Source organism: Pyrgilauda ruficollis, unplaced genomic scaffold (genome assembly GCF_017590135.1).
Source record: "Pyrgilauda ruficollis isolate IOZ18807 unplaced genomic scaffold, ASM1759013v1 scaffold258, whole genome shotgun sequence".
Taxonomy (NCBI): Eukaryota; Metazoa; Chordata; class Aves; order Passeriformes; family Passeridae; genus Pyrgilauda; species Pyrgilauda ruficollis.
The window spans coordinates 104,183-131,426 of NW_024523911.1; the positions used below are offsets into that span (position 1 = coordinate 104,183).

The 27,244-nt window shown below is 55.3% G+C and overlaps 1 protein-coding gene across 1 annotated transcript; it reads right to left on the reverse strand.

Moving 5' to 3' along the window:
- Window positions 1-2,263: 2,263 nt before the first annotated feature.
- On the reverse strand, window positions 2,264-26,822 carry SLC4A5 (solute carrier family 4 member 5). Its single transcript, XM_041471149.1, has 25 exons — window positions 26,750-26,822; window positions 26,299-26,487; window positions 21,500-21,629; window positions 19,324-19,484; window positions 18,242-18,397; window positions 16,561-16,656; window positions 15,873-15,928; window positions 13,911-14,068; window positions 13,737-13,824; window positions 13,429-13,583; window positions 12,602-12,745; window positions 11,635-11,809; window positions 11,197-11,330; window positions 10,819-11,090; window positions 8,278-8,339; window positions 7,523-7,723; window positions 6,780-6,893; window positions 5,846-6,007; window positions 5,335-5,513; window positions 5,068-5,140; window positions 4,846-4,914; window positions 4,254-4,427; window positions 3,891-4,052; window positions 2,607-2,674; window positions 2,264-2,429 (listed from the first exon to the last, which is right to left on the reverse strand). Exons 1-25 carry the CDS (start codon window positions 26,820-26,822, stop codon window positions 2,264-2,266), a joined length of 3,417 nt encoding a protein of 1,138 aa, XP_041327083.1.
- Between the last annotated feature and the right edge of the window lie 422 nt (window positions 26,823-27,244).

Sequence of the window (27,244 nt, forward strand, 5' to 3'; positions counted from 1 at the left end):
CAAATTAAACCCAGATTAAAACCTTAAACCTGCCCAGAGCACGCTGCAGAGAGCAAATTAAACCCAGATTAAAACCTTAAACCTGCCCAGAGTATGCTGCAGAGAGAGTGAGTTAAACCAGGATTAAAACCTTAAACCTGCCCAGAGCACGCTGCAGCTGGCACGGGGCGGGGACAGGAGCTACAGGAGGAGTTTGGGCACTGCCAGGGCAGGGTTGGCACTGCCAGGGCAGGGTTTGGATGTTCCCAGGGCAGGGTTTGGATGTTCCCAGGGCAGGGTTTGGATGTCCCAGGGCAGGGTTGGCACTGCCACGAGTCCCCAGAGCTGCGCCAGAACCAGAACGAGAAATGCCAAAGCCAGGAAACAGCCTTAGAGTGGGATTTGGGTGTGTACAGGGGTCAGGAACAGACCAGTCCCAGGCTGAGCTGGTGTCACTGGTGTCCTGTTTGCAGTGTTTGACTGGTGTGCTATGTACAGGGCTGAACTGGGGTCCCAGTTCACATGTGTCACTGGTGCCCCAATGTTGAACTGGTGTCCTATGTACAAAGTGTCACTGGTGTCCCAGTGTGTCAGTCACTGGTGTCCCAGGGTGTCACCAGTGTCCCAGTGTGTCACCGGTGTCCCAGTGTGTCACTGGTGTCCCAGTTGCAGTGTGTTGTCACCGGTGTCCCAGCAGAACCCCAGTGCTGCTGGTGTCAGTGTCAGGTCAGTTCTGCCCACGGGAAGGGCCTGGGGGCTCTGGGAGGGAGAAACCTGAAGGATTCACCCAGGAAAAATGAGAAAGAATCGATGCCAGGGGTGTTGGGACCAGCGTTCCTAAACCAGGGCTGGGCCTGGGCCGTGCTGGAGAAAAACCAAAATCCTTTAAAGCCTCGGCAGGGCTGGGAAGAGTTGGAGGGAGCCTGGACCCCACCCAGGTGGGAAGAGCCCCTTGGGGACCCCAAAATGCTGCTGGGCACTGGGAGGAGCTGCTGGGGGGAACTGGGAGCACTGGGGGCAGGGGCTGCTCTCCCCCCTGCTCCTGGGGCTGGGGTGGGAACGGAGCCCCTGGGTGGCAGAGCCAGAGGGAATCCCAGGATTCCTGCAGGGAGAATCTTCCAGGGAGGATCCTCGGATTCCCCCAGCCAGGGGATTCCTCCAGGGAGAGGATTCTTCCAGAAGGAATCCTTGGATTGCCCCAGCCAGGAGATTCCTCTGCCAGGGGATTCCTCCATGGAGGATCCTTGGATTCCCCATCGGGGGATTCCTCCAGGGAGGGAAGGGCTGCAGGAGGGGTGGGGCTGTTTCTGGCAGAGGTAGGGGGTGAGGATGTGGGGTGGGCGACCAAAGGGCTTCACTGCAGCCACTGTTCCCACTTCCCTGTGGAAACCAGCCTGGATTCCATCAGGAACCATCCCTGGCTCCCTGAATTAACCATCCCTGACTCCCTCAGGAGCCATTCCCAATTCCCTCAGGAACCATCCCTGACTCCCTGAATTAACCATCCCTGTCTCCTTCAGGAACCATTCCTAACTCCCTTCACAAACCATTCCCAATTCCTTCAGGAACCATTCCTGATCCCTCAGGAGCCAAGGCCCCATTCCCTGCGCAGTTGTTGCCCTTTGTTGCCCTCAAGTGGCAAAGCCCTTCACCCTGAGCTGCTCCTCCTTCCCTTCCCTCCCCGGGCACCGGCTCCTCTCCGTCCTGCCGTGCCTCCTCCTCCTCATCCCAGGAGCTTCCTCTTCTTCATCCCCATCCTTCTGTTCTTCCTCCTCCTCATCCCCATCCCAGCTGCCTTCTCCTCATCCCAGGAGCCTCCTCCTCCTCCCCATCCCAGGTGCTTCCTCCTTTCTGGGTCCAAAATCACCAATCCCACCTTTTCAAGGCCCAAAATCATCAATCCCGTCCTTCCTGTGCCAAAATCATCAATTCCACCTTTCCTGTGCCAAAATCACCAATCCCACCTTTCCTTGCCAAAATCACCAATCCCCCCTTTCCAGCCCCGTTTCGCCGCCAGCGGCGTTGCCTTTGCCCAGTGGGAGGAGAGGGAATTCTGGAGCACGCCACCCTAAAATCTGCCAGGGCGTGCGACCCTAAAACCCGCTGGGGTGCAGGACCCTGAAATGCACCGGGGTTCGGGACCCTGAAACCCGCCGGGGCCGCCGGGGCCGCCTGCGTGGGGCAGAGTTCCGCCCCCGGTTCCTTTATCGGTACACGCGAACGCGGCGCTATCTACCTATCTAGATATAAATTAAATTAAAGGGGGGGTCCCGCGGGCGGGGGGCTATAGCGTGGTCTCGCTGCCCATGTCCCGCGGGGCCTTCTCCGTGTCGCTGTCCTCGTAGTCCGACTCCATCTCGATCTTCACCTGGGGCACGGCACAGATGGGGTTGCGGGAGTAGTTAAAGGCGGGAGACGACGGGCACGAGATCTTCAGGTGGAGGGTGATACTGGGGGGCAGCAGGGGAGAGGGGGGTGAGCAGCCAGGGGGGCTGCCCCCGCCCCAAACCCGCCCCGGGGGTGCTGCTGCCTGGAGGCTTTGAGGTTTTTATACATTGGTGGAGCAGCAGCCGGGAGGATCCCAAAATTCCCCCCCGGGGATGGGGATGGGGAGGGGTCCCGGTTACGTGCGATCCATGTCCGAGCCGTTCGGGGAGGAGTCAGAACGCAGAGCTCCAGGTGGAGGCCCTCTTTCCTGGGGGGACACGCAGCTGAAACACTCCCCAGGTGACCCCAAAAATCCCCCTGGGCCCCACTGCATCCTGGGCCAAAATCATTGATCCTGCCTTTCTGGGATCAAAATCACCAATCCCACCTTTCTTTGCCAAAATCACCAAGTTCACCTTTCTGGGCAATGGGAGGAGGAGGAAAATTCCTGGGAATTGCAGATTTTGAGGGTGATCAGCCAGAGGAAAGGCCCTGCCAGCAGCAGTTAAGGAGTTAAACTGAGCTCAAACTCCTTTGGGTTGTGGAATGAACCCCCCAAATTCATTCTGAGGATTTTTGGTGAGGGTGGAGCCAAACCTGCTCTTTCCCAACCATTAAACTCCATCACAAGAAGCTTTTGGGGGCGATGAAACCCAGGAGATTCCTGGATTTTTTCTGGGATTTATGGAAATCTTGGTGATCTTTGGGATGAACAGTGCTCCGACGGTTCTGGAGCTGGTGGATTTCTCCTGGTGGATTTCCCTGGTGGAATTTCCCAGGTGGGATTTCCCTGGTGGGTTCCCCTGGTGGGATATCCCTGGTAGGTTTCCCAGGTGGGTTTCCCAGGTGGGATTTCCCAGGTGGGTTTTCCCAGGTGGGTTTCCCTGGTGGGTTCCCCTGGTGGGATTTCCCAGGTGGGATTCCCTGGTGGATTTTTCCCCTGACCCTGCTGGTGCAGCGGGGTTAGTGCCGAGCGGAGCCCAGGGAGGGTTAGGAGGGCTCCTGGGCTCGGTACTTACGGCGGAGGCACTGGGGACCCCCGTTTCGGGGCTGCGCGGGCAGGGGCTCCATGGGGATCTTAATGACTGAGGGAGGTGGGAACTGGGGAAGAAATGGGAAATTCCTGCTGAAGGCAACACCTAGGGAGCTCCCAGAGGGACCTGAGACCTCTAGAGGAGGAGGAGGAGGCCTTGCCTTCCTCTTCCCAAATCCCAGAGCAGAAGTCACACTGAGGCTTTGAGGGATGGGTGCTGTGCCCTAAACCGGGGATTTGGGCTCTTCTCCCTCAGGAGTTCCTTTTTTTGGCCATGATATTCCAGCTTTTGGGATATCCCCTGGAGCCCCTCACTCAGCCACTTCTGTCCCTGCCCTGGAACAGCTCCAGGAATCCAAGACCTTCATCCCAATTCCCAGTGGGAATTGTCCCTCCCCAGCTCTGGGATGTCCCCACTGTCCTGGGCAGCCCCTGGTGACCCCGTGCCCACCTCCTCGTCGCTGCTGCTCTCGCCTTTGTTGCCTTTCTTCTTCTTCTTCTTGTCGTCCTCCTTCTTCTTCTCCTTCTCGGGGATGATGTTGTCGATCCAGGCCAGGTCGTGCTGGGAGAAGACGAAATCCAGGAGCCGCCTCACCAGGATCAGGGCCAAGATCTGACAGGGGAGAGGTCCAGGAGCATCTCAAGCCAAGATCTAGTGGTGACCACCAAGCCAAAAACCCCTTAAATCCCAAAAAACCCTTTGTAGCAAGGTTTGGATTACCCACAATGGAGAAGATGATGGCGGCCATGGTGGGACCACACCAAAAATTCCATTAAATCCCAAATAAACCCTTTGGGTCGAGGTTGGGATTACCATGACGGGGAAGATGATGGCGGCCACGGTGGATTTGAGGATCCAGAGCACGGCCAGGCAGACGATCTGCACCAGGGTGAAGAGGTGGATGCGGCGCAGCGGGACGTGCCGCAGGAACACGTAGTCGGGCTGGTGCTTGGCTGGCATCAGGAAGAGCTTGCAGCGATCCCAAAACTGCCCAGGGAGGAAGGCCTGGGGTTAATCCTCAGCCCCACCCCACAGAAAAACCCTCTTTTAACCCCAAAATGGAGGAAGAGCTTGAACTGATCCTAAAACTGCCTGGGGTTAATCCTCAGCCCCACCCCACAGACTGCCCAGGAAAAGCCTCTTTTATTCCCTCCAAATGGGGAATTTCCAGGTTTTTTGTGTTTCTCAGAGGGTTTTGGGTGTCTGCTTTCCCAGGTGTGGAAATTTTGGAGTAAAAATCCTCCTTTTGGAGCCAGCGTGGGACAGTCTGTGGCCAGTGAGAAGGAGGAGGAAGAGGAGAATGACGAGGAGGATAAGGAGAATGAGGACGGGGAAGAAGAGGACGAGGAAGATGAGGATGAAAAGGATGAGGATGAGGAGGATGCCGAGGAGGACGGGCACTCACCTGGATCCCGTTCAGCGACGCCACGCCCATGTAGAGGAAGACCCCGTAGAGCACCGGCATGGGGATGTACTGGGAACAGGGAACACCACGGCCCTGACCCAGGGAAGGCAGAGCTCCTCCCCAGGGACAGGGACAGCGCTGGAGGTCACCAGGACAGGACAGCATCCAGCTTTTGTCCCCGTGTCCCCAAATCTCTGCAGGGAGGGGGAAGGGGAATTTTACCTTCAAGATAGGAGCCAGGAAAACCGAAATGCCCGTCAGCACGAAGACGATGATGCCGGTGACCCTCTGCTCCCTGGAGGGGGGACAGGAGCAGGGTCAGCCCGAGGAACCACCAGTGGGAATGGGACTGACAGGCCCTCTCTGGCCACGCTGTTCCTCATGTCCCCTTCAGGACAATCCCTCCCTGGCCCTGGTGTCCCACCCAGGACAGGGATGTCCCCCCAGCTCCAGGACCCCTCTGAGACCCACATGGCCCCCCAGGCCCACCTGACCCCCAGGAACTGGGGCTGCTCCCCCGGGGCGCTGGTCTCGGTCTCCATCTTGAGGCTGTCGATGTGGGCGATGGAGATGACGGTGGCGGCCACGTACCAGGGCAGCCCCATGAAGGAGCACACGGCCATCAGGATGCCCACCCAGAAGAGGTCCAGGTGGTACCCGGCTGCCTTCTGCAACACAGCATGGGGGGCTCTGCACGGGGGGCTCTGCAGTGGGGGTGTCCCCCCGTATCACCCCACACTGATATGGGACACCTGATGTCACTGCAATGTCCCCCACACAGACATGGGGCACCCAGTGTCACCCCATTTCACCCCCTGCACCCCATTACCCACAGAACTCCACCCCCCAGACCCTCCCTCACCCCAAACCCGCAGCTGCCTGAGGCCAAGGGGCAGCCCCCACTAGAGCCAGGGCAAACCCCCAAACCCACCCCAAATTTGGGTGCTCTGGGGGATCCTGGGGTGCCCTGGGTGATGTGGGGGATCCCCAGGTGTCTCACCCTCAGCTTGTGCTCCTTCCTGTTGACGATGACGGCCGTGATCTGCTGGTCCATGAAGATGAGGATGGTGACCAGCAGGGCGGGCAGGGCGCTGGCCAGGTACACCCACCACGGGTTCTTCCCGAAGGGGAACACAAACCAGCCCCGGTCCACGCGCGTGGGCTGGGGAGGACAGCGGCGTCGGAACCTCGGCAACGCGGCACGGGTTGGGAGAACCCGAGGGGTGGCGTTTGGGGACAACCCCATCCCGGATCCCTCCTAAATCCTGTGCCCCAAACTGCCCCCAGATCCCCATTGGGATCTTCACGGGGATCCCTATTGGGATCCTTATTGGGATTTCCATTGGGATCTTCACAGGGATCCCCACTGGGATCCTTATTGGGATTTCCATTGGGATCCCCTTTGGGATTTCCATTGGGATCGTCACTGGATCCTCACTGGGATCCTTATTGGGATTTCCATTTGGGTTCCTCACTGGGTTCCCCACATCAACCCCTGGCTGGGGGACAAGGAATCCTTCCGGAATGGGGTTTTGTGGAATTTTGGGTTTTTACCTTGAAGTCAGTAGGCACTTGGAGCTTTGGGGTGTTGAGTCCAAAAAGCACATCCAGCCCCACAAACATTAATATGGACATAAAGATGGAGAAATCGCTAATGAGCTTACGGAGCTGCAGGTCAGGGTGGGAGAGGGAGGAAAGGGAGGGGAAAATGGCAAAAAGGGAGGAAAAATGGCAAAAAAGGGATGAAAAAAATGGCAAAAAAGGAGGGAAAACAACAAAAAAGGAAGGAAAAACAACAAAAAAAGAGAGGAAAGAAAGTCAGAAAATTAGAATATTGTTAGAAAAGTTGAAGTAGCTTTTAAGACAGTGCCTGGAGCTGCGAAATTCCCAAAAAAACCTGGAAAAAGAACGCGGGAGAGGAGGGGAGGCCGAACCTTGATGATACTGGGGATGTGGAGTTTGGGGGTGTCCAGTCCGAAACAGGCGTCCACTCCACAGAAGAGCAGGATGGAGAAGACATTGGAAAAATCAGCAATGAAAGCCCTGACCTGGAGGCAAGACAGGGAAACGGGGTTGGAAAGAGGATTAACGGGGTGGGAATGGTAATTAACGGGGTGGGAAGGGTAATTAACGGAGTGGGAAGGGTAATTAACGGAGTGGGGGAAGGGTTCTTGTCCAGGTCTCTGTGGACGTCCCCATCCTCCGGGATTGTCCCTTGGTGTCACCTGCAAACCTCCCAAGGGTCCCTTGACCCCTTTGTTTCCGTCATTAATGAACACATTAATTAAGGCTGGCCCTGCCAGGGAGCCCTGGACACCACTGGTCACTGATGTCCATCGGACTCTGGGTGTGACCACTTCCCTCTGGGTGGGATCATCCCACCCAATCCTCATCCATGATCCCACCAATTCCTCACCCATGATCCCACAAATTCTTGTTCATTAATTGTCCACCCATTAACCCAGCTCCAGTTCCGAGAGGAGGATACCACAAAAACCTCACAGAATTCCAAAAATCAGGGCCTAAAACCTCAGGGAGGACCCCAAGTCTGGCCAAATCCTCCTAAAACCAGGAATTTCTTCTCCTGGAGTTCTCTGCCTCCACCCAAACCTCCCAGCAGTTCCCGTTTCCCCTCATTTTTGGGAAAGGATCTGGCAGAATCTGGTTTTTTCCTTACCTTGGTGGGGAAGTAGCGGCTGAATTTGAATTTTTTCAGGGTCAGGGTCATGGAGTAGGTGCCAAAGAAGAGGATGAAGGACATGAGGGCCAGGTCTGGCACGAATTTGCAGGATTTTCCCACTAAGCTGCCGCCGTATTTGAGACATTCCTTCTTACTCAGCTGGGTCCAGTCCAGAGCTGTGAGGTTGAGAGCATTGGACTGGCGAGAGACCCCGAAAAAAGCAAAATTAGCAAAATCTGGAATTGTTGTGGTGTGCAGTGAAAGGGGGAATTTCAACCCAAATCCAGCAAAATTGGCATTTTTAAGGTGCAGTGTGGAAAGAAAGGGAAATTTCCTGTCCAAAACCCAAATTTGTACTTTTAGGATCACACTGTACAAGAAAAGAGAAATTTCTTGTCCAAAACCCAAATTTGTACTTTTAGGATTGTATTGTGCAAGAATAATGGGATATCACAACTGAATTGATCAAAATCAGTGTTTTTAGCAACTGCAACTTGCAAAAAAATTAAATTTCCTGCTCAAACCCCCAAAACAGCAGTTTGAGCTGCTTCAGCACACAAAGAAAGCCAAATTTCTAGAGTTTTGGGGATACCCAAAACCGCAGAGCTGATACAAATTTGGGGGAATCAAGCGTGGATTTGGTGCTGCTGGAAACCCAAATTCGAGTTCCCCTCGCTCCTGGGTGCTGGAATCCCCCAGATCCCCCTCCCTGATCCCAAATTTCCCCGGGATGAGCAGATCCCAGTCCTTACCAGAGACACGTTAGTGGTGTTCGGTGCCACTGGAGCTGAAGCATCGAACAAGGTCGCGTTGGCTGCGGGAAAGGAGTCGGTTATTGAGGTTTTGGGGCTAAACCCGAACTTTTGGGGCTAAACCCCAGCTGGGCTTCACCTGCTGAGCCCGCCAGGGATCAGCATCCCGGGATTTTGGGGGGAAATCCCCCTTTTCTAACTTCTCCCTGATTAATCCCACGCGCCGGGGAGGACGCGGCGGCTCCCGCGGCGGCTTCTCCCTGCGGGGCTGGCGAGGGCTGGGCCACAGGGGATTTTGTAGGAGCTTCCCAGATCCTAAAATTTCCAGGAGCTTCCCAGTTCCTAAAATTTCCAGGAGCTTCCCAGTTCCTAAAATTTCCAGGAGCTTCCCAGATCCTAAAATTTCCAGGAGCTTCCCAGGAAAGCCGCCGGGAGTGGGGTGGACTTAAAACCACCGGGGTGGAAGGCTGGGAAAAGCACGCTGGGGGTGGTTTTTATATTTTTTTTAGAGAGGTGGCACCCAAATCACCCCAAATCGCACCCAATTTGCCTTTTTAAAGTTATTATTCTATTTTTTTTTTAATTGTTTGGGGGTGTTTTGGTGTCATCGGTGCAAAATTCCATCTTTTCGGGCCCCGGCACCTTCTCCTCCTCGGCTCTTCAGGCGACGCAGCTCCGCAGCTCCGGGAGCACCCCCGGGATCTCTCGGGGTGCCCCTAAAAGAGGGAATTCGGGAATTGGGGAATTCCAGGACGGCTTTGCCGCCCCCCTCTTCCATCCTCTTCGCCAAGTGGGAATTTCAGCCGCCGCCTCCAGCCCCGGCGCCGGGGATTAACAAAGGAGAGGCTGGGTTAGGACAGAGAGCCCAGCCCTACAAACATCGGCTTTGTTCTCATTTCTCTCCTCCACAACCTTTTCTTTTTCCACAAACCCTATTTTGGGGTTTCTACGCCTTTAAAGGGCGGCACGGCACCGGTGGGGTTAAAGAGAGGAGCCCTAAGGGCTCGACACAAACCTTTTTGGAGAGAGAGAAAAGTCAAATGCATGGGAAAAAAAAATAACAAGGGAACCCCCCCGTGGGGGGAGAGTATCAAATATTAAAATAGTTTTAATATTTAGAAGGCGATACTCACTTGAGATTGAAATCAGCCCCAATTGATGTGTGCAGCAGAGACAAATATGGGACAAATCAGTTATAATAATCAAAAATCAGCAGGGATGGAAAAAAAGGGGAATTAAAAAAAAATAAATTAAGGATGGAGGGAGAAATAAACATAATTTCTAGAGGGATTTTAAATCCAGCCTGGACACGGCTGCCTCGGGCAGCCAGGGCGAGGAGTGGGAGCGGGGATTGGGGTGTGGAAGCCTCTGGGCTGCTCGGGGTGGGGGCTTGGAGAAGGGGGAGACCTCCCTGGAGGCTGCAGCTCCTCCCGGGGGTGCTCACGGCTCCGTCCGGGAATTCCGGCTCTGGGGGGTCCGGCTTCGCTCTCTGCGGGTCGGGTTTGGGGCAGGATTTGGTTCTGGTGCTGCTCTGGGGTCTAGGTGCTCACGGAGGGGTGGATGAGCAGGAATTGAGGAAAAATGCAAAATTCAACGCGACGGCTGTGATAGCCGTGGGGTGAGAGCTCTCCTTGGAGTGGCAGATGCGTTGGGAATGCCTTGGGTGGAGGGTCCTGGGTGCTTCTCCTGAAGGAAGGAGATGGGCAGAACTTCACCATCACCTTCATCAACCATCATCTTCATGCACTGTGACCTTCATCCACCATCACCTTCGTCCATCATCATCTTCATCCACCATCTTCATCCACTGTGTCCTTCATCCACCGTCACCTTCATCCACCATCATCTTCTTCCACCATGACCTTCATCCACCATCACCTTCATCCACCTTCACCTCCACCCACTGTCAGTCTCCTGTGGCTGCAGCTGGTGCTCCCCAAAATTTGGATTTTTGGCATAAATTCAGCTCCTGGGAGAGCAGGCGCTCGCTGCCGTGAGCCCGAAGCCGTCTCTGCTCCCTTCCAGGAGCGTCCGAGCTCCACAGTTCAGATCTGGGATCATGCAGGACATCTGCCCAAGGGCAAAACCACGGAAGGACCTTCTGCTCAGAGCCACATGGCCTCTCCTTTTGGAAAAGGAGTGGAAAAAGAAGGGAAACGGTCCATGGAGGTTTCCACACCCAGCTGGGACATCCCGGGGTGTCCCAGACACTGCAGAGCACAGAACCACTCCAGGTGTTTCCTGGAGATTCAGTTTCCATCGGCAGCAGGCTGGAATGACCCAAAATGTCTTTTTTGCTCTTCCATAATTCCTCCTTATCCATCCAGGTCTGGCTGAGATCCTGACTCTCCATCCGCTGTGTCCCGGGAAGTTCATCCAAGGGGGACAAGGCTCTTCCTCCATCTCCACAACCCCCTCGGAGGAGGACGATGAGTTCCAGGTCTCTGCAGCTGCCTCCTCCCACGTCCTGGGCCAGGATTCATCCACGCCAGGACCCTCCCACCCCCGGCTCCTGCCCGGGCGGCCCCGGGGTGAACTCACCTGGGTCGGGGGCGACGCACTCGCACTTGTACATGGTCACGTAGTCGGGCTTGAAGTCGGAGTTGATGGGGTAGTACTTGAAGGCCCCGATCATCTTCTTGATGGCGTCGTAGATGAAGATGAAGCTGATGAGGGTGGAGAAGCCCTCCTCGGTGAAGCGCGTGATGTACTTTATGATGAAGCTGGCGTCGGTGGCCACCAGGATAAGGCACTGCAGGGCTGAGTGCAGCCCGATCCACAGGCGGAATTCCATGTAGTCGATCCCGTTGCCTCTGGAAGAGGGGACATGCAGCCCTGTGAGATCAGCTGGCTGCTGGGGACACGTCCCACCCCCACGGGGACAGGCCCTGGTGTCCCCTGGGGTGGCCCAGCACTCACTTGCTGAAGTCGAAGAGCAGCTTCTCGAAGATGAGGATGGGGCCGGTGCTGCTGAGGATGATGAGGGGCTGCCCGGCGAAGAGGCAGAACATGGAGCCGGCCATGGCCGTGCCCAGGAAGCTCTCCATGACCCCCTGGGGACAGAGCAGAGGTGGCATTACAGGGGTGTTGGGTCACACCACGTCCCCACAGACCCCCTGATGGAGATGGGGCTGAGGGACGGTTGGGACCGTGTCCCATTGCTCCTGGCATTGCCATGGAGGGATTCCAGTGTTCCAGGGCTGCCAGTCCCACCTGGCAGAGAATGTCCATCCCCAGAAGCTTGGCATGGCACAAGTAGGGTAAAATCCATCCCATCCCATCCCACCCCATCCCATGGATCCCATCCCACGGATCCCATCCCTGCCTGTCCCCAAGCTGGTGACACCTGGGCCACACCTGGTAGTTGTCGGTGGCGTCCCCCAGCAGCCCCCCGAAGGTGATGGCGTTGGTGATGCAGCCCAGGTAGATGAAGAGGATGGCGGAGATGGACTGGATATGGAAACCTTCGTAGAAATCACTCGGGAACCAGGGCAGTTTCCTCTTGATATCCAGGTAGAGGCCACCACAAAACCTGCAGAGACACCGCCGAGGTGACACCGACACCTGGTGACTGCCACCAAAACAGAATCGTGGAGTCCTCGAGAGGTTTGCGTTGGGAGGGACCTTAAATTCCATCCCATCCAACCCCTGCCATGGCAGGGACACCTTCCACTGTCCCAGGGTGCTCCAGCCTGGCCTGGGACACTTCCCAGGATGGAGCAGCCTCAGCTCCTCTGGGAATTCCAGCCCAGCTCCTCCCCACCCTCCCAGGGAGGAATTCCTGCCCAATATCCCATCCATCCCTGCCCTCTGGCTATAGAAAGCCATTCCCTGTGTCCTGTCCCTCCATCCCTTGTTCACAGTCTCTCTCCAGCTCTCCTGGAGCCCCTGCAGGCCCTGGAATGTGCTGGAAGCTCTCCCTGGAGCCGTCCCTTCTCCAAGTGAACATTCCCAGAATGGCTCCAGAGCAGAGAGGCTCAAGCATCCCAAAATCCTGGAATGGTTTGGGTTGGGAGGTGCCCTAACACCCCCAGTCCCACCCAGGGACACCTCCCACTGTCCCAGGCTGCTCCAAGCCCCGTCCAGCCTGGCCTTGGACACTTCTGGGGATCCACAGCTGCTCTGGCCAGTTGGGAGATTTACAAACATTGATACCTAAATACAATTTATGTACAGACACATAAATAGGCCTGGTGCTGACAAAAACCCCTCCCCACCAGGATTTCCGCCCTCGGTGCCCCAGGACACCCCAGGATGAGCCCACGGGAGACGCTGATGGATCCTGGTACATTCTGGAGGGTTTTGGGGGTGGCTCCTGGCTCACCTGCCAGTCCAGGCCAGCTCCTCCCCAATCTCGTGGACTTCAGGCATCTCTCCATCGTCGCTGGCGCCACCGCCGCCCCCGGCGCCCGCCCCACCGGCCGCGCCGTTCATCTGCCCCACCTCGTTCAGCGAGAACACCGACTTCCTGCGGGACACCGGCACCGCCTCGCACCCGCTCCGGCACCGCTGGATGGGCACCACCGGATGGGCACCGCCGGATGGGCACCGCCAGATCGGTACCGCTGGATGGGCACCGCCAGATCGGCACTGCCCCATTGGTGCCACCGGATCGACACCGCCACATCGGCACTGCCAGATTGGCACCACTGGATGGGCACCGCTGGATTGGCTCTGCCAGACTGGCACTGATGGATCGGCACCACTGGCTCAGCACCACCACCACTGCTGGATTGGCTCCGCCAGATTGGCACCACTCGGACTCGGTCTGGCACCATTGAATGGGCACCGCCGGCGTGAGGACCATGGCCAAGGCCGTGGTGCAGCTCTGAGCCTGCACTGAGCTTGGTTTTGGGGCAAGTTTGGCCAGATCCAGAGCTGGGTATGGTCAATTTGTGGAGCCATGGGTTGGATTGGGTTGGGTTGGGTTGGTTTGGGACGGACTCAAGGATCATCCAGTTCAACTCCTGGGTCACCTCCCAGTAAAAGCTGTCCCAGGAGAGTGGAAACGCCTCTGAGCCGAGCTGGGATCAAACCCTGCTGCAAACCCAGCATTTCTGGAACATCTGGAGGGGTTACTTCCAGGGATGAAGCCAAGCAAGGCTCTTACCCCCCCAGAACCGGACACAGGGCTGGTGCAGCCCCACCCACCTCTTCTCAGCTGAGGGCACTTTTTTGGGAGGCTCAATCCGAATGTTGGGGTCCCACTCGCCGGGCGGGAGGACGATGACCTCGTCCAGGAACTCGTCGATGCCGGCGATCAGGTCCTCCCTGTCCCGGGCTTTGTAGGCAACGTCGCTGAAGAGCTGGGGGTGGACACAGGACAGGGGTCAGCTCCAGCCCCACGTCCTCCTGGGGGTTTCAATCTCAATTTTTGGGGTGATAAGGTGGAAATTGCTTTTTTTGCTGGGTTTTGAGTCGGGGTGTCCCACAGGAGGGCTGGGGTGGCCTCCACTCACATCGTCCACCATGAGAGTGGCGATGGCCCTGCCGATCTCGTTGTAGGACTTGGCTTTTCCCGGCGGGCCGAGGAGAATGAAGAGGAATCTGGGGAGGGAAAGGAGCCGTGTCGGCCACCTCGGAGCTGTGGTGCCACCAGAGCCCTCGGGATGTGCCCAGGGGATGGCGCTCACCTGGTGGGGACGGGCACCTCGGTCACGCCCCCCAGCATGGTGGCCTGGAGCAGCCGCACGAAGGCCACGAAGGGCTTCTCCAGGAACTCCACCTCCCCCACCAGCACGTTGGAGGCCTCGGCATCCTTGGGGATCTTCTTGATGAACTTGTTCTTCAGCTGTTGGCAAAGACAAGATGGAGGAAGGGAGTGGTTGCCAAAATTTGGCTTTTCTCCCTATTTTTTCCCCACCAAAGTTGAAGCCTCAGGCTGCAAGATTTCACCTCTGGGTGTCCCAGGACTCGCAGAGGTGGGGACTGAGGAGCCACAGCTGGGAATCAGCCAGGAACAAAAAGCCACATTTCTTCAGAAACGTGGCTAAAACCGAGACTAAACTGCACCCCCAGGGCTCCACAACCCAACCAGCAACGTTTGGTTTTGCTCTCCTGGGCTCCCCACAAGGAAAACTCCCTGAAATCCCCTGTGGAAAACATGAGCCAACCCCAGGGGTGCTGCAGCAAGCCAGGAACATTTTTGGAGTTTATTTGCAGCCCCTCATGGCACAGAACCCCCCTCAAGCCCTGCATGGGGGAGGTTTTTGTGCCTCGTTCCTCCCCAGCCCCGTTCCCGGAGCTGGAACAAATAATGGGAGGAGGAAAACCTCATCCATGGATTTATTCCCCAGGTCTCTTCTCCCCTGCAGCTCTTTTCATTACAGCCTCAAAGGGTTCAATAGCCAGCCTGGCAGGGAGTTATGATAATCTATATGGCAGCATGAGGGGAGGCATGTGAGCTGGGCAGCCGCCTCGCCCCGTCCTAATCTTCTAAATCCAAATGGAAAAAGAAAAAAAAAAAAAAAAAAAAAAAAAAAAAAAAAAAAAAAAAGAAATCATAACAATAATAAAGCAACTCCCCCAGTTCTGCTCGGAATAAGAGCAGGAGTTACCAGTGGCCACTAAGCTTCATGTAACACTTAAAAAGTCCCTTTGTAGTGGGCCTAATAGGGCGATTAAACCTAAATGCTTTGCATATTTTGGGATTAACCCTCCGAACCCCATTGCTGGAGGGGATATTTGGGGTTCCTGACTGGGCACCAGGATGGAGTCATTTGGGGAGGTGGCCTGGAAACCTTCGTGGTGTCCCTGTCCTGTGGCTCCCTGCAGATCATGGATTTCCATCCGTGAAATCCAAGGAAATAAAACATTATTTATTGTGTTTGGATTTGCCCTAAAGTGCATCACCCCAGGTAAGCCCAGGGAGGACATCCCAGGGGAAAAGCAAGTTACAATCCCATCCCATCCCTAAAAACCCAAAGCAAGCTGTTCTCCCATCCCATTCTCTAAAAACCCAAAGCAAGTTGCTATCCCATCCCATTCCCTAAAAACCCATCCTGCCTTTGGTTTATGGTGAAATCAGGAACAGAAAGAAAGCAAAGCTCATAAAAGGAACCAACCATTCCCAGAAAAGGAGTCTGGAATGGGAACAGGACAAAATCCCACTGATCCATCCCATCCCCAAACTGGGAGCTGCTTCCCAGCTCCTCCTAAAAGCAATCCCAGAAGGAAAAGCCCCCACGGCCTCTGGGTTGAGCTTTGCATTGGGAAACCCTCAGAAAAACCAGGTCCCACCCCAAATTCCAGCCCCTCACCCCCAGAGCTGAATCCCAAGAGCTCAGATGGGATTTTCCACCCTCTCCCTTTAGGATCCTTTAGGATTCCTGCACTTCCAAGCAGCTCCCAACAGATCTGGAGGGAATTTTTGCCCCACCCTGATGGATTTGGGCTCCTGGCTCGTCCCAAATTCCGCGCTGAGAGCTCAGGTGTCACCTCTGGGGCAGCTTCCCCGCAGGGATCAATACAGCAATTAACTGCCCTAATTAGGAATTTGTGCGGGTATCGACCCAGCCACAGCTCACATGGACCCGACAGCCCCAGAGCCCAGCAGGGATCGTGGTGGGGTTTGGGGATTTGGGGATTTTGGGTACCTGGTCAGTGCTTGGCGTGTCCGAGATGTCGTTCATGCTCCGGCTCTGGGCGTGACCTGGAGGGGAGGGAGGGAATTGTGAGGAAAAGCCACCCCAGGTGCCAGGAGAAAACCTGATGGGGAGGATTTGTGCAAAGAAATAAAACATTGGTGATGGTGTCTGGGCTTGCCAAGCAGCAGCTGCGCTGTGAAAACCCAGGAATTGGGGAAATTCCTCCTGTGAAAGGGTGGAAAGGCTGGCACGGGGCAGTGATGGAGTCCCCAGCCCTGGAAGGGTCCAGAAACTGTCTGGATGTGGCACCTGGGGACACTGTGGTGCTCCATGATCTCAGAGGGCCTTTCCAACCCTAATGATCCCAAAACTCCATAAATGGGATCATTTCCAGCCTCAGCCACACAAACCAGGGCTCGTTTGGGATTTCCCAGCTGCCCTCTCCCAGCCAAGCAATCTTTTAGGATTCCCTCTCTCTTCCAAGCGCCGTTCCTTCCCTCCCTAAAGATTCCAAGGAATGTTTTCCTCCACCCCACACCAGCACCCTTGCTCATCCCGAATTCCCTGCTGCACTTCTGGGATGGTGGGACCTCATTTCAACCTCCCACTCTGCCCCTGGGGCTGGGAATTTGGTGTTCCAGGGAATCATTTGGTGTCCCGGGGAATGATTTGGTGTTGCAGGGAATCACCCACTCACGCAGGCGGCCGTAGCTGGCGCTCTGCCGCAGCCGCAGGTCCTCGGTGGAGCGGTGGAAGGCGGCGCCGGCGGCCGGGCCCCGCACGGGGCTGCGGGCTGGGGAGAGAGGAGAGGGGGTGAGGCGGGCAGGGGGATCCCGCTGGGAATGTGGGGACAGGATCCCGTTGGGAATGTCGGGGCTGGATCCATGGGGAATGCTGGGGCAGCATCCCGTTGGGAATGTCACAGCAGGATCCCATTGGGAATGCCGGGGCAGGATCCTGTTGGGAATGCCGGGGCAGGATCCCGTTGGGAATGCCGGGGCAGGATCCTGTTGGAAATGTGGGAGCAGGATCCCATTGGGAATGTCGGGGCAGGATCCCGTTGGGAATGTCGGGGCAGGATCCTGTTGGAAATGTGGGAGCAGGATCCCATTGGGAATGTCGGGGCAGGATCCCGTTGGGAATGTCGGGGCAGGATCCCATTGGGAATGCCGGGCAGGATCCCGTTGGGAATGCCAGGCAGGATCCCGTTGGGAATGCTCCCAGGATCCCGTTGGGAATGCCGAGCAGGATCCCGTTGGGAATGCCGAGCAGGGTCCCATTGGGAATGCCGAGCAGGGTCCCATTGGGAATGCTCCCAGGATTCCATTGGGAATGCCGGGCAGGATCCCGTTGGGAATGCTCCCAGGATCCCGTTGGGAATGTCACAGCAGGATCCCGATGGGAATGCCGGGCAGGATCCCGTTGGGAATGCCGGGATGCTCCCAGCAGCTGCCGCAGATCAATCCCGGCCAGCCCCGGCTACAGCCGTGACCTCCCGCTAAACCCGCGGGAGCAGCCGGGAGCAGCCCCAAATCCCCTTTTGTAAGGGCCGGGAGCGGCGGATCAGCCGCGGCCAGACCGGATTTGTCTGCGGCCGCCACGCCGGGAAAGCGGCACCGCGCCCGGAGCCCACACTGCGCCATTGTCCTCGCGCGGTGACGTCGTCAGCACGCGATGACGTCATCATCACGTGGTGCCACTGTCCCCACAGTGACATCATCACACAGTCATTATCCCCAGTGACATCATTACACAGTCATTGTCCCCACTGTGATGTCATCACACAGTGCCATTGTCCCCATTGTGATGTCATCATACAGTCACTGTCCCCACTGTGATGTCATCATACAGTGACATTGTCCCCATAGTGATGTCATTACATGGTGCCATTGTCCCCACTGTGACATCATCACACAGTGCTACTGTCATCACACAATGATGTCATCAGAGTGCCATTGTCCTCACATGGTGATGTCATAACATAATGGCATTGTCATCATGTGGTGATGTCACCGCACAATGATGTCACCACATAATGTCCTCACACAGAGCCATTGTCCTCACATGGTGATGTCATCACACGGTGATGTAATCACACAATGACATTCTCTCTCACACAATGATGTCATCACACAACGATGTCATCACTCAATGACGTCACCAAACGGTGGCATTGTCCCTGCCACAGCCACATCCCCCACACAACGCTGTCCCTGTCCCTAACACCTCCTTGTCCCCCACCTCCCGCTGACCCCCCACCCCTAAACCCACCGGGCTGGAATTCTGGGGTCCTTCCCCACCACAATCCCTGGGTGGGTGTCCCAAGCCCTTGGGTCCTGCCTCCCTGGTCCCGAGGCGCCCCTGGCCCCGCGGCTCACCGGTGTTGGAGGACACGGACTTGCCGATGTCGGCCAGGGAGCGGTGGATCGGCTTCTTGGTCTGGTGGCGGTGCTTGCGCAGGAGGACGTAGCTGAGCTTCTCCCGCAGCTCCGGCTTCAGCAGCCCGTCCTCGATCTGCTTCTCGATGACATCGTCTGCAGCACATGGCCATGGTGACCCCCAAAACCTCCCCAAACTGTCCCCAAAATGTCCTGTCCTCGGTCTGCAGCACACGGCCATGGTGACCCCCAAAACCTCCCCAAACTGTCCCCAAAATGTCCTGTCCTCGATCTGTAGCACACGGCCATGGTGATGCCCAAAACCTCCCCAAACTGTCCCCAAAATGTCCTGTCCTCAGTCTGCAGCACACGGCCATGGTGACCCCCAAAACCTCCCCAAACTGTCCCCAAAATGTCCTGTCCTCGGTCTGCAGCACACGGCCATGGTGACCCCCAAAACCTCCCCAAAATGTCCTGTCCTCGGTCTGCAGCACATGGCCATGGTGACCCCAAAACCTCCCCAAACTGTCCCCAAAATGTCCTGTCCTCGGTCTGCAGCACACGGCCATGGTGACCCCCAAAACCTCCCCAAAATGTCCTGTCCTCGATCTGCAGCACATGGCCATGGTGACCCCAAAAACCTCCCCAAACTGTCCCCAAAATGTCCTGTCCTCGGTCTGCTCCTCAATGACATCATCTGCAACACACGGCCATGGTGACGCCCAAAACCTCCCCAAAATGTCCCATCCTTGATCTGCCCCTCAAAGACCTTATCTGCAACATCTGGTGATGGTGACCCCCAAAACCTGCCCAAAATGTCCTCAATCTGCTCCTCGATGACATCATCTGCAACACCCAGCCACTGTGACCCAGGAATGATTCCCAAAACCTCCCTAAAATCTGCTGCTTCAGCAGTGACCCCCGGATCCCCCAAGAACCTCAACACAACCATTTCTGGAAGCATCTGATGGCTCCCAACTCCTCCCTTTGCTCATTCCTGGACAAATTCAGGAAAAAAAGAAAGAGTTTAAATCCATCCCACAATTTTAGGACACGGGGGGAAAACCTCCAGGGGTTCCTACCAATAATTTGGGGCAAGGAGTATCCGTCCAGGTCCAGGAGCACCGTTCCCGTCTGGAGACACGTCCGCAGCTCAAAGAGGCTGTGCAGGGACAGGGTGGACACGTGGGGTTTGCTCCACCTCTCGCCGCCTTCCTCCACCTTCTCCTCAAACTTGATCCACCTGGAACAGGAGCGGGACGGGGCGGGTGTGAGGATCTGGGAATGGCTTTTCCTTCCTGGAAGGCCTGGATTAATTAATCTCATGGAGTTCTCACTCATTATCCAGGCTGGGAAAGGAGGAGCTGGTGGAGTCGTTCCCAAAAGTGCTGCTTGCAGGGTTGTGGAGGAGCAGGAAAGCTCCCAGTCCCATCAGGAAACCCAAATCCATGGATTTCCCCATCCTCAAATTGCTCCTTAGAGGTTTGGGATCTTTTCCCATGGAGATGACCTGGCCTGAGCCTGGATCTGCTCCTGCCTGGAGCAGCCAGAGCATTCCCAATATCCCAGAGCATTCCCAATGTCCCAGTTCCTCAGGAATGCTCAGATCCCACCCTGGGCACTCCATCCCCACCGTGGGAGGATTTCCAAACCCTTGGAATTCAGCCCTTCCCTTTCCTTCCCTTCCCTTCCTTCCTTCTACAGTGAAGACTCCAGAGAAACTTCTGGAAAGGGGTGGGTGATTCCTCCCAAATTCCTGGGAGTGGGGCTCGGGCTTCTGGAAGGACAGCTCTTGGTTTTTTGGGACAAAGGCTGCTTTTCTTCCATGGATTTTCCTTCTTGGAGTTCTGACCCATCCGAGCGGGCACCACCGGTGGGAAGGACAGAGGAGGGGAAGGGATTTTGGGAACATCCAAGAGAAGGATTTTGGGAACACTCAGGAGAAGGGATTTTGGGAACAGCCAGGAGAAGGATTTTGGGAACAGCCAGGAGAAGGGATTCTGAGAACAGCCAGGAGAAGGGATTCTGAGAACAGCCAGGAGAAGGGATTCTGGGAACAGCCAATGGCTCCGGAATTCCGAGGGGGAAGGACAGGGAAGGGCCAGGATGGCCTCAACAGCTGCACAGAGCAAACCTCAGGTGTCCCCACTAAAAAACCCCAAAGATCATCCAGGAACGCCCTGAGAGAACCCCAAACCACAACACCTGGCCTGGTGCCCACCCCACACCTCCCATCCCTGATTCCTCTGGAGAATCCCCTTCTCCAGCCCTTCCTCTTTCCCAGGGACGGAATTCAAGGTTCCCGCCGAGCGCCGCTCCCCCAAAGCCGATTAAGTCGCTTTTCCTCTCCCTTCTGCCCCTTTTCCCAGGAATTTGGGTCATTAGGGAGCTCGGGATGGAGTGTGGGATTGGGGGCACGAATCCCTGTGGGATTGGGGGCACGAATCCCTGTGGGATTGGGGCACTGCTCCAACAGCGCCTTTGCGCCGCCGTCGGCGTCCCGGGATTCCTTCACCGAGGTTCCACCCAATTCCTCCTGCTCCCAACATCCTGAATTCCCATTTTTTCCCCATTTATTGTGGATTTAGGTGCCCTGAGGATAAAGAGTCCCAGCCTGGCTGGAGAGCAGGAAATGGGACTTGGAAAACCTCTGTGATCCTAGAAAAAAATCCCTTTTTTTCTCCATTTATTGTGGATTTAGGTGCTCTCACCACGGAGCTGCTGCCCTGAGGATAAAGAGTCCCAACCTTGGAAAATCAGGAGAAATTTGGGAATCTCCACTTCCAGCCCTCCCTGATGGAAATCCTCCCAAATCCTTCAAACGCTCCCAAAATCCCCTTTTCCAGCACTTCCCAGATTCGGGAATGTCCTTTTTTAATACTGTTATAAACAGTGCCCATTCCCTGATATTCCATTTTCAAACCCTCCCAAAATCCCATTTTTCCAGCATTCCCCCAATTCAGGAATATCCTTTCACAACCGCACTAAATCTGATGCTCATTCCCTGATATTCCATTTTCCAAATCCCATTTTCCAGCATTTCCCCAATTCAGGAATATCCTTTTTTCCCCCGATGCTCATTCCCTGATATTCCATTTTCAAACCCTCCCAAAATCCCATTTTTCCCAGCATTCCCCCAATTCAGGAACGCCCTTTTCCAGCCTCCCCAAATCCCACGCTCATTCCCCGACCCCGCTGCCCCACGGGGACGTTTTGGGATGGGATTTTTTCCGGCCCCATTCCCGGATCCCGGCTGACCTGGCGGATTCCTTCCACTCCATCTCGTCGCCGTCGCGCTGCAGCGTGTCCATCTCCGTGAACAGCGTGGGGTTGGGGGGCTCGTCCTCCTCCCCCAGGATGTACCGCAGCCGTTCCGCGGCCGGGGACACTGCCGGGAAAAAACCGCTGGAATTCCAGGGGAAACGGGATGGTCCCGCAGGGAACGGCCCCGAAGGGGGTTTGGGATGGCAAAAAAAGGGATGAAAATGGAAGGAAATGTTGAAGGGAATGGGGGACCCCTGAGTGATCCCATCCTGAATTCCCTGTGCTGGAATTCCAGGGGAAAACGGGATGGTCCTGCAGGGAATGGCACCAAAGGGGGTTTGGGATGGCAAAAAAAGGGATAAAAACGGAGGGAAATGTTGAAGGGAATGGGGGATCTCCATCCCAAATTCCCTGTGGGGAAAAGGAGCAAGAATTCCTGGAAAATCCTGCTCCATCCCACAGGGAACGGCCCCAAAGGGGGTTTGGGATGGCAAAAAAGGGATAAAAATTGAGGGAAATGTTGAAGGGAATGGGGGAATCCCTGAGTGATCCCATCCCGAATTCCCTGGGGAATGCTGGGGAAAGGAGGAGCAGGATGAAGCTCCAGGAACCAATTCCCAGCAAATTCCCTTTCCAGGAGTTCCCTGTGCCCAGTTCCCAGCTTTATCCCAAATTTCCCCTCCCACAGACCCCATTCTTCCAGGCTCCATCCCACCCCAACCCTTCCAACCTTGGGATTTCCCCTTTTTCCTAACAGGGAATGACACAAATCCATCATTCCTGTGGGGAAAATTCCATCTTTTCCTGGGAAGGGGCAGCATTTATGGCCTGGGGAGAAATCTGGGAATGGTTTTGGGATCACGGTGCCCTCCAAGGCTTTTCCATCCCAGCACATTCCCAGTGCCCATGGGAGGGTGAAGAAATCCCAGGAAAAAAAAAAAAAAAGTTGGATTTGTTCTTAACCCTCTCCATTCTCGAGGGTTTTTCCAGCAAAACTTCCCAGTTTTGGTGGATTTGGAGAGAAATCCAAGCCCTGAAATCCACGGAAATGGGGTGTTTGGAATGAATTCTGTATTTCCTGATTCAGCAGGAATGATCCAGGCTTGGAAAATGGGAATTTTGGGGCAAAATCCTCCTTTTCTCCAAGCTGGGAGTAACATAGTTGGGTAATGCAGCACTTAAAAAAATCAGGGAATTAAATTGCTGCGGATAAATGAGGGAAAATGAGAATTTTGCACTTTTCCTGCACAAAGCAGAGGAGCCCAGGCCCCAAAAGAAGAGGATGTCCCTTTAGGCTGAGCCTGCTTAAACCACTTAAGCCCCTCTAAGCCAAGCCCAAAGGCTGCCAAGGTCCAGCCCTGCCACCATTCCCATAAATCCCTTCTTGTGATTGTGAATATTCCCGGGAATTCTGGGGCTGGGCTCCGTGCCTGGAGGGTTTCAGGCTCCCTAAGCCTGGGGTTTTTCTCGGAAAAGGGATGAGACGGGTGAAATTCTGGTCAACCCCCCCTGCCAAGCTTAAAATTCCCAAAAAAACCCCAAATTTAATGAGCTAAACCACAAAAAAATCGGGATTTTGTGGGAAATCCCAGTCCTGGGTGGGATCTCTGGTGGGAAAATGGGATTTGGAATTCCTGCCCTCGATTTTGGGGTTGCTGCTCCCAGCTCTGCCCAAATTCCCCCTCTAAAAACGGATCCTTCCTTCCTCACCTTCCCCCAGGGCCTCATTTTGGGGTCTCAGGGTTTTTCACCCCTGAAACCCCAAAAAACTGAAATAAATCTCTTACAAAAAGAGCTTTTTTGTCTTCTTTTCCTTATCCTGCCAGATTTTAGGGAATAAATCCAACTTGCAGCTCCCAGTTTTTCTTCCCGCCCTCCCCGAGGTGGCCAGAATTCCTGGGATTTGCTCACCTGGAGAACAATTCCACGGCTGGGAGAGCTCCCAGCTCCTCCTGCTTTGGGGTTTTTCATTCCTGGGAATTGCACCCAGCACTGAAAACCCCAGGAGGCAGCAGGTGTTGGTTGGAGAAGGGGAAAGTGACACAAATCCCATAAAACACCCCAAAATCAGCTCCTTGGGGGGATCCAGATCTCCCTGAGCCAGGTTTTAGGATGGGAAAACTCCAGGATTTCAGCCACTGCGGATTCCCAGGGAATATTTAGGATCATTTCCACGGGAAACAGGACAGGAATTATTTAAATCCCAATTATCCAACATGTAGCTGCTTCCTCACATCCAAACCCTGACCCCACAACAAAACCTCACCTGGAGATCCTTTTCCAAATGGAAATTCCCACTAAATTGGGATAAAACTGGGAAATTAGGGAAGGTAGCCCTGCTGGGGCTCTGCAATCCAGCCAGGACTAAACCTGGGTTTAGGTCCAGCCTTATGCAGGGGCTGCCATGGGTTCTCCACAGCTTTTCCCTGCATTTTCCCCTGGGTTCTCCGCAGCTTTTCCCTGCATTTTCCCGTGGGTTCTCCACAGCTTTTCCCTGGATTTTCCCGTGGGTTCTCCACAGCTTTTCCCTGCATTTTCCTGTGGGTTCTCCACAGCTTTTCCCTGCATTTTCCTGCCTCAGATGAGCCCCAGCTGCCCCAAAACCAGGAGAGCAGGATGCACATCCCATGGGATGAATTTGCTCCAAATCCCCAGATCTGGGGTATTTCTGACCCTTCCAAAACCCAACTTTTCCACCGAGGAGCAGCAGGAACTCCCTCGTTGATTTTTGGGATGAGCTTTGGGTCTCTGCACTTTTAGAATCCCCTAAGTTGCTTTTCCGAGGGAAAAACCAGAAAAAAAACCCCAAGGATCTTTTCCCCCTCCCACCACAGCTCTGGGCAATAAAACATCCCAAGCCCTACCTGGAGTGGTTTCCATTTCTTCCCCCATTTAACCCCAAAGCTTCGCCGCGCGATCCCAAAACGCCGCCAAGGGCCGGAGTTCCTTTCCCCTTTCTCCCTTCTCCTTTATCCACTGCAGCTCGCTAAACTCCGCGGCTTAGGGAGCAGATTACGGCGAGCAAATCCTTCCCTGCTCGGCTCCCATGACGGGAAGTGGCCAAAGCGCCGGGATGCGCTCGGGAAAGCGGCGGGAAGCGCCAGAAATCCGCGATCCGGGGCCGCTCCCCGCGGGGTTTTCCTGCCCTGGCCGCGGCAGGAACCCCAAAATTGAGGGTTTGGTTTTTAGGGGGGAAAAAGGACAGGAAGGAGGGAGATTTTGGTGGGGTTGAGGGGGTTTGGGTTTTTTTTTTTTTTTCTCTGTAAAATGAGGGTTTTTTGTCCAAGCCACCAAAGTGGGCTGGAGTTATCTCTGAGCGGAATTTGGTGGTTGTGGGGAGGAGGGAAAAGGGGGAAAAAAGGGGAAAGAGGGGAAATAGGGGAAAAGAGGGGAAAGAGGGAAAAAGAGGGGAGAATAAAGGAAAAGGAGGGGGAAAAAAGGAAAAGGAAGGTGAAAGAAGGAAGAGGAGGGGGAAAGAAGGAAATAAAGGGAAAATGAGGGGGAAATCGGGGAAAAGGAGGGGAAAGGAGGGAAAAGGAAGGAAGGAGGGGACATGCCCCCGCTCCCGCCTCCGCCGAGGGCACAAAGGAGCTGCCAGCGAATAAAAATCCTCTTCCCGTGCAAACAAACCACAGAAAACTTCAGCTGGGCCTGAACCCGAATGCAAATTTCCAGCAGGGGGGTGGAAAAATCCCAGCCCATGGAAGGGCTCGGTGGCTGCGCTCCCCTGTGAAATGTTAATCTCCCCTAAGGAGATTTCCCCCGTAAGGAGCGGCAAAACCCGGCGGGAACACGGCGTGATTCCCCAAAGTTGTCTGGAGCCCAATCCCAGTGGGGAAACTCCATCCCAATCCCATCTCAATGGGAAAAACCCAATTCCAGCAGGAAAACTCCATCCCAATCCCATCTCAATGGGAAAAACCCAATTCCAGCAGGAAAACTCCATCCAAATCCCATTTCCCAAATGGGGAAAATGCATCGGGAACAAGGTGTGATGTCCAAAAGTTTTCTGGAACCTCAATTCCAGCAGGAAAATCACTCCAAACCCAACCCAATCCCATTTCAACAGGAAAAACTCGTTTGGAACACGGTGTGATGCCCAGAGCTTGTCTGGATCCCAAATTTCAGTAGGAAAACTCCATCCAAATCCCATGTCAACAGGAACAACCCATCGAGAACAATGTGTGATTCCCCAAAGTTGTCTGGAACCCCAATTCCAGCAGGAAACCCCCTCCAACCCCAACCCAAATCCCATTTCAATGGGAAAAACCCATCAAGCACAAGGTGTGATTCCAGGAGTTTGTCTGGAATCCCAATTCCAGCAGGAAAACCTCTCCAAATCCCATTTCAACAGGAACAAGCCATTGGGAACACGGTGTGAAGGTTGTGGGGACCCCCAATCCCAGCAGGAAAGCCCATTCAACCCCATTTTAATGGGAAAAACCCATCGGGAAGAAGGTGGGATGTCCAAAAGTTTTCTGGAACCCCAATTCCAGCCAGGAAAACCTCTCCAAATCCCATTTCAATGGGAAAAACCCGTTGGGAACAAGGTGTGACTTCCCAAAGTTGTCTGGAATCCCAATTCCAGCAGGAAACCCCCTCTCAACCCATTGGGAACACGGTGTGAAGGCTGTGGGGATCCCCAATCCCAGCAGGAAACCCCCTCCAACCCCATCAGGTCCCAACAGGACCAACAACCGGGCGGAGCGGCGTCGCCGCACCGCGAAGCCGAGCCGATCCAACCGCGACTCCAGAATCCCTCCCCGGATTTTTTGGGCACTCTGGGCACTCACTGGTCCTGCTGGCGTTGTCGTTGCCACTCTCGGGCCAGCCCTGGCCCTCGTCGGTGTCCGAGGGCTCGCGGGGCCCGAAGTGGCGCTCGCTGCCGCTGCGCTCGCGGCTGGAGCCCGGCGAGCGCCGGCGGCGCCGTTTCCTGCGGAAGCCGCGCGGCACCGGCACCCCGATGTAGATGGAGTGGTAGTCTGGGAATGAGGGAGGAAGGGGTTAAAAAAATGGGGTTTCAGGGTGGAAACGATGTGGGTAGGGTGATAAATGGAGTGAAAATTTGATTTTTCTGGGAGAAAAATTCCTGGTGAAAATGGTCTACACGTGGAGTGATAATTTCAGCAAAAAATTCATTTTTCTGGGAGAAAAATTCCTAGTGAAAATGATGTGGATGGAGAGATAATTGGAATAAAAAATTCCAAAAAATCTGCTCCGGGACATTCCCAGGATTTCTCTCACCTTCCTCATCCTCGAATCTCCTCCGGGAGCCGCCGAGGCCGCGCTCGCTCATCCCATCCTCATCCTCCAGCATGGTCCAGCTGCTCGGGGGAGCTGGGGAAGGATTGGGAACGGGATCTGAGTGCGATCTGGGATTTGAGTGGAATTTGGGATTTTATGGCATCTGGGATTTTATGGGATCTGGGAGGGGAAGAAGCTCTCTGCACACCTGCCAGGAGCTCCCTGCTCTGGAATCCTTCACCCGGGAATATCCCAGCAGGATTCCCCGTGGGATCAGTGGGGACCCTTGGGCACCTCCTGTGCCACCCCTGCCCTGCCCGGTGCCACCCCTGCTCTCCTCTCCCCGTGTTCCCAAAATTTCCCTGGGATCCCATCCCCATCCTCCAATTCCTGCTGCTCAGAGGGTCCAAGAGAACATTCCAGAGACTTCCCAGCACAATTCCGGACACGACTTTCCCCAAATTCCAGAGCCTGGCACAATCCCTGGACACAAAT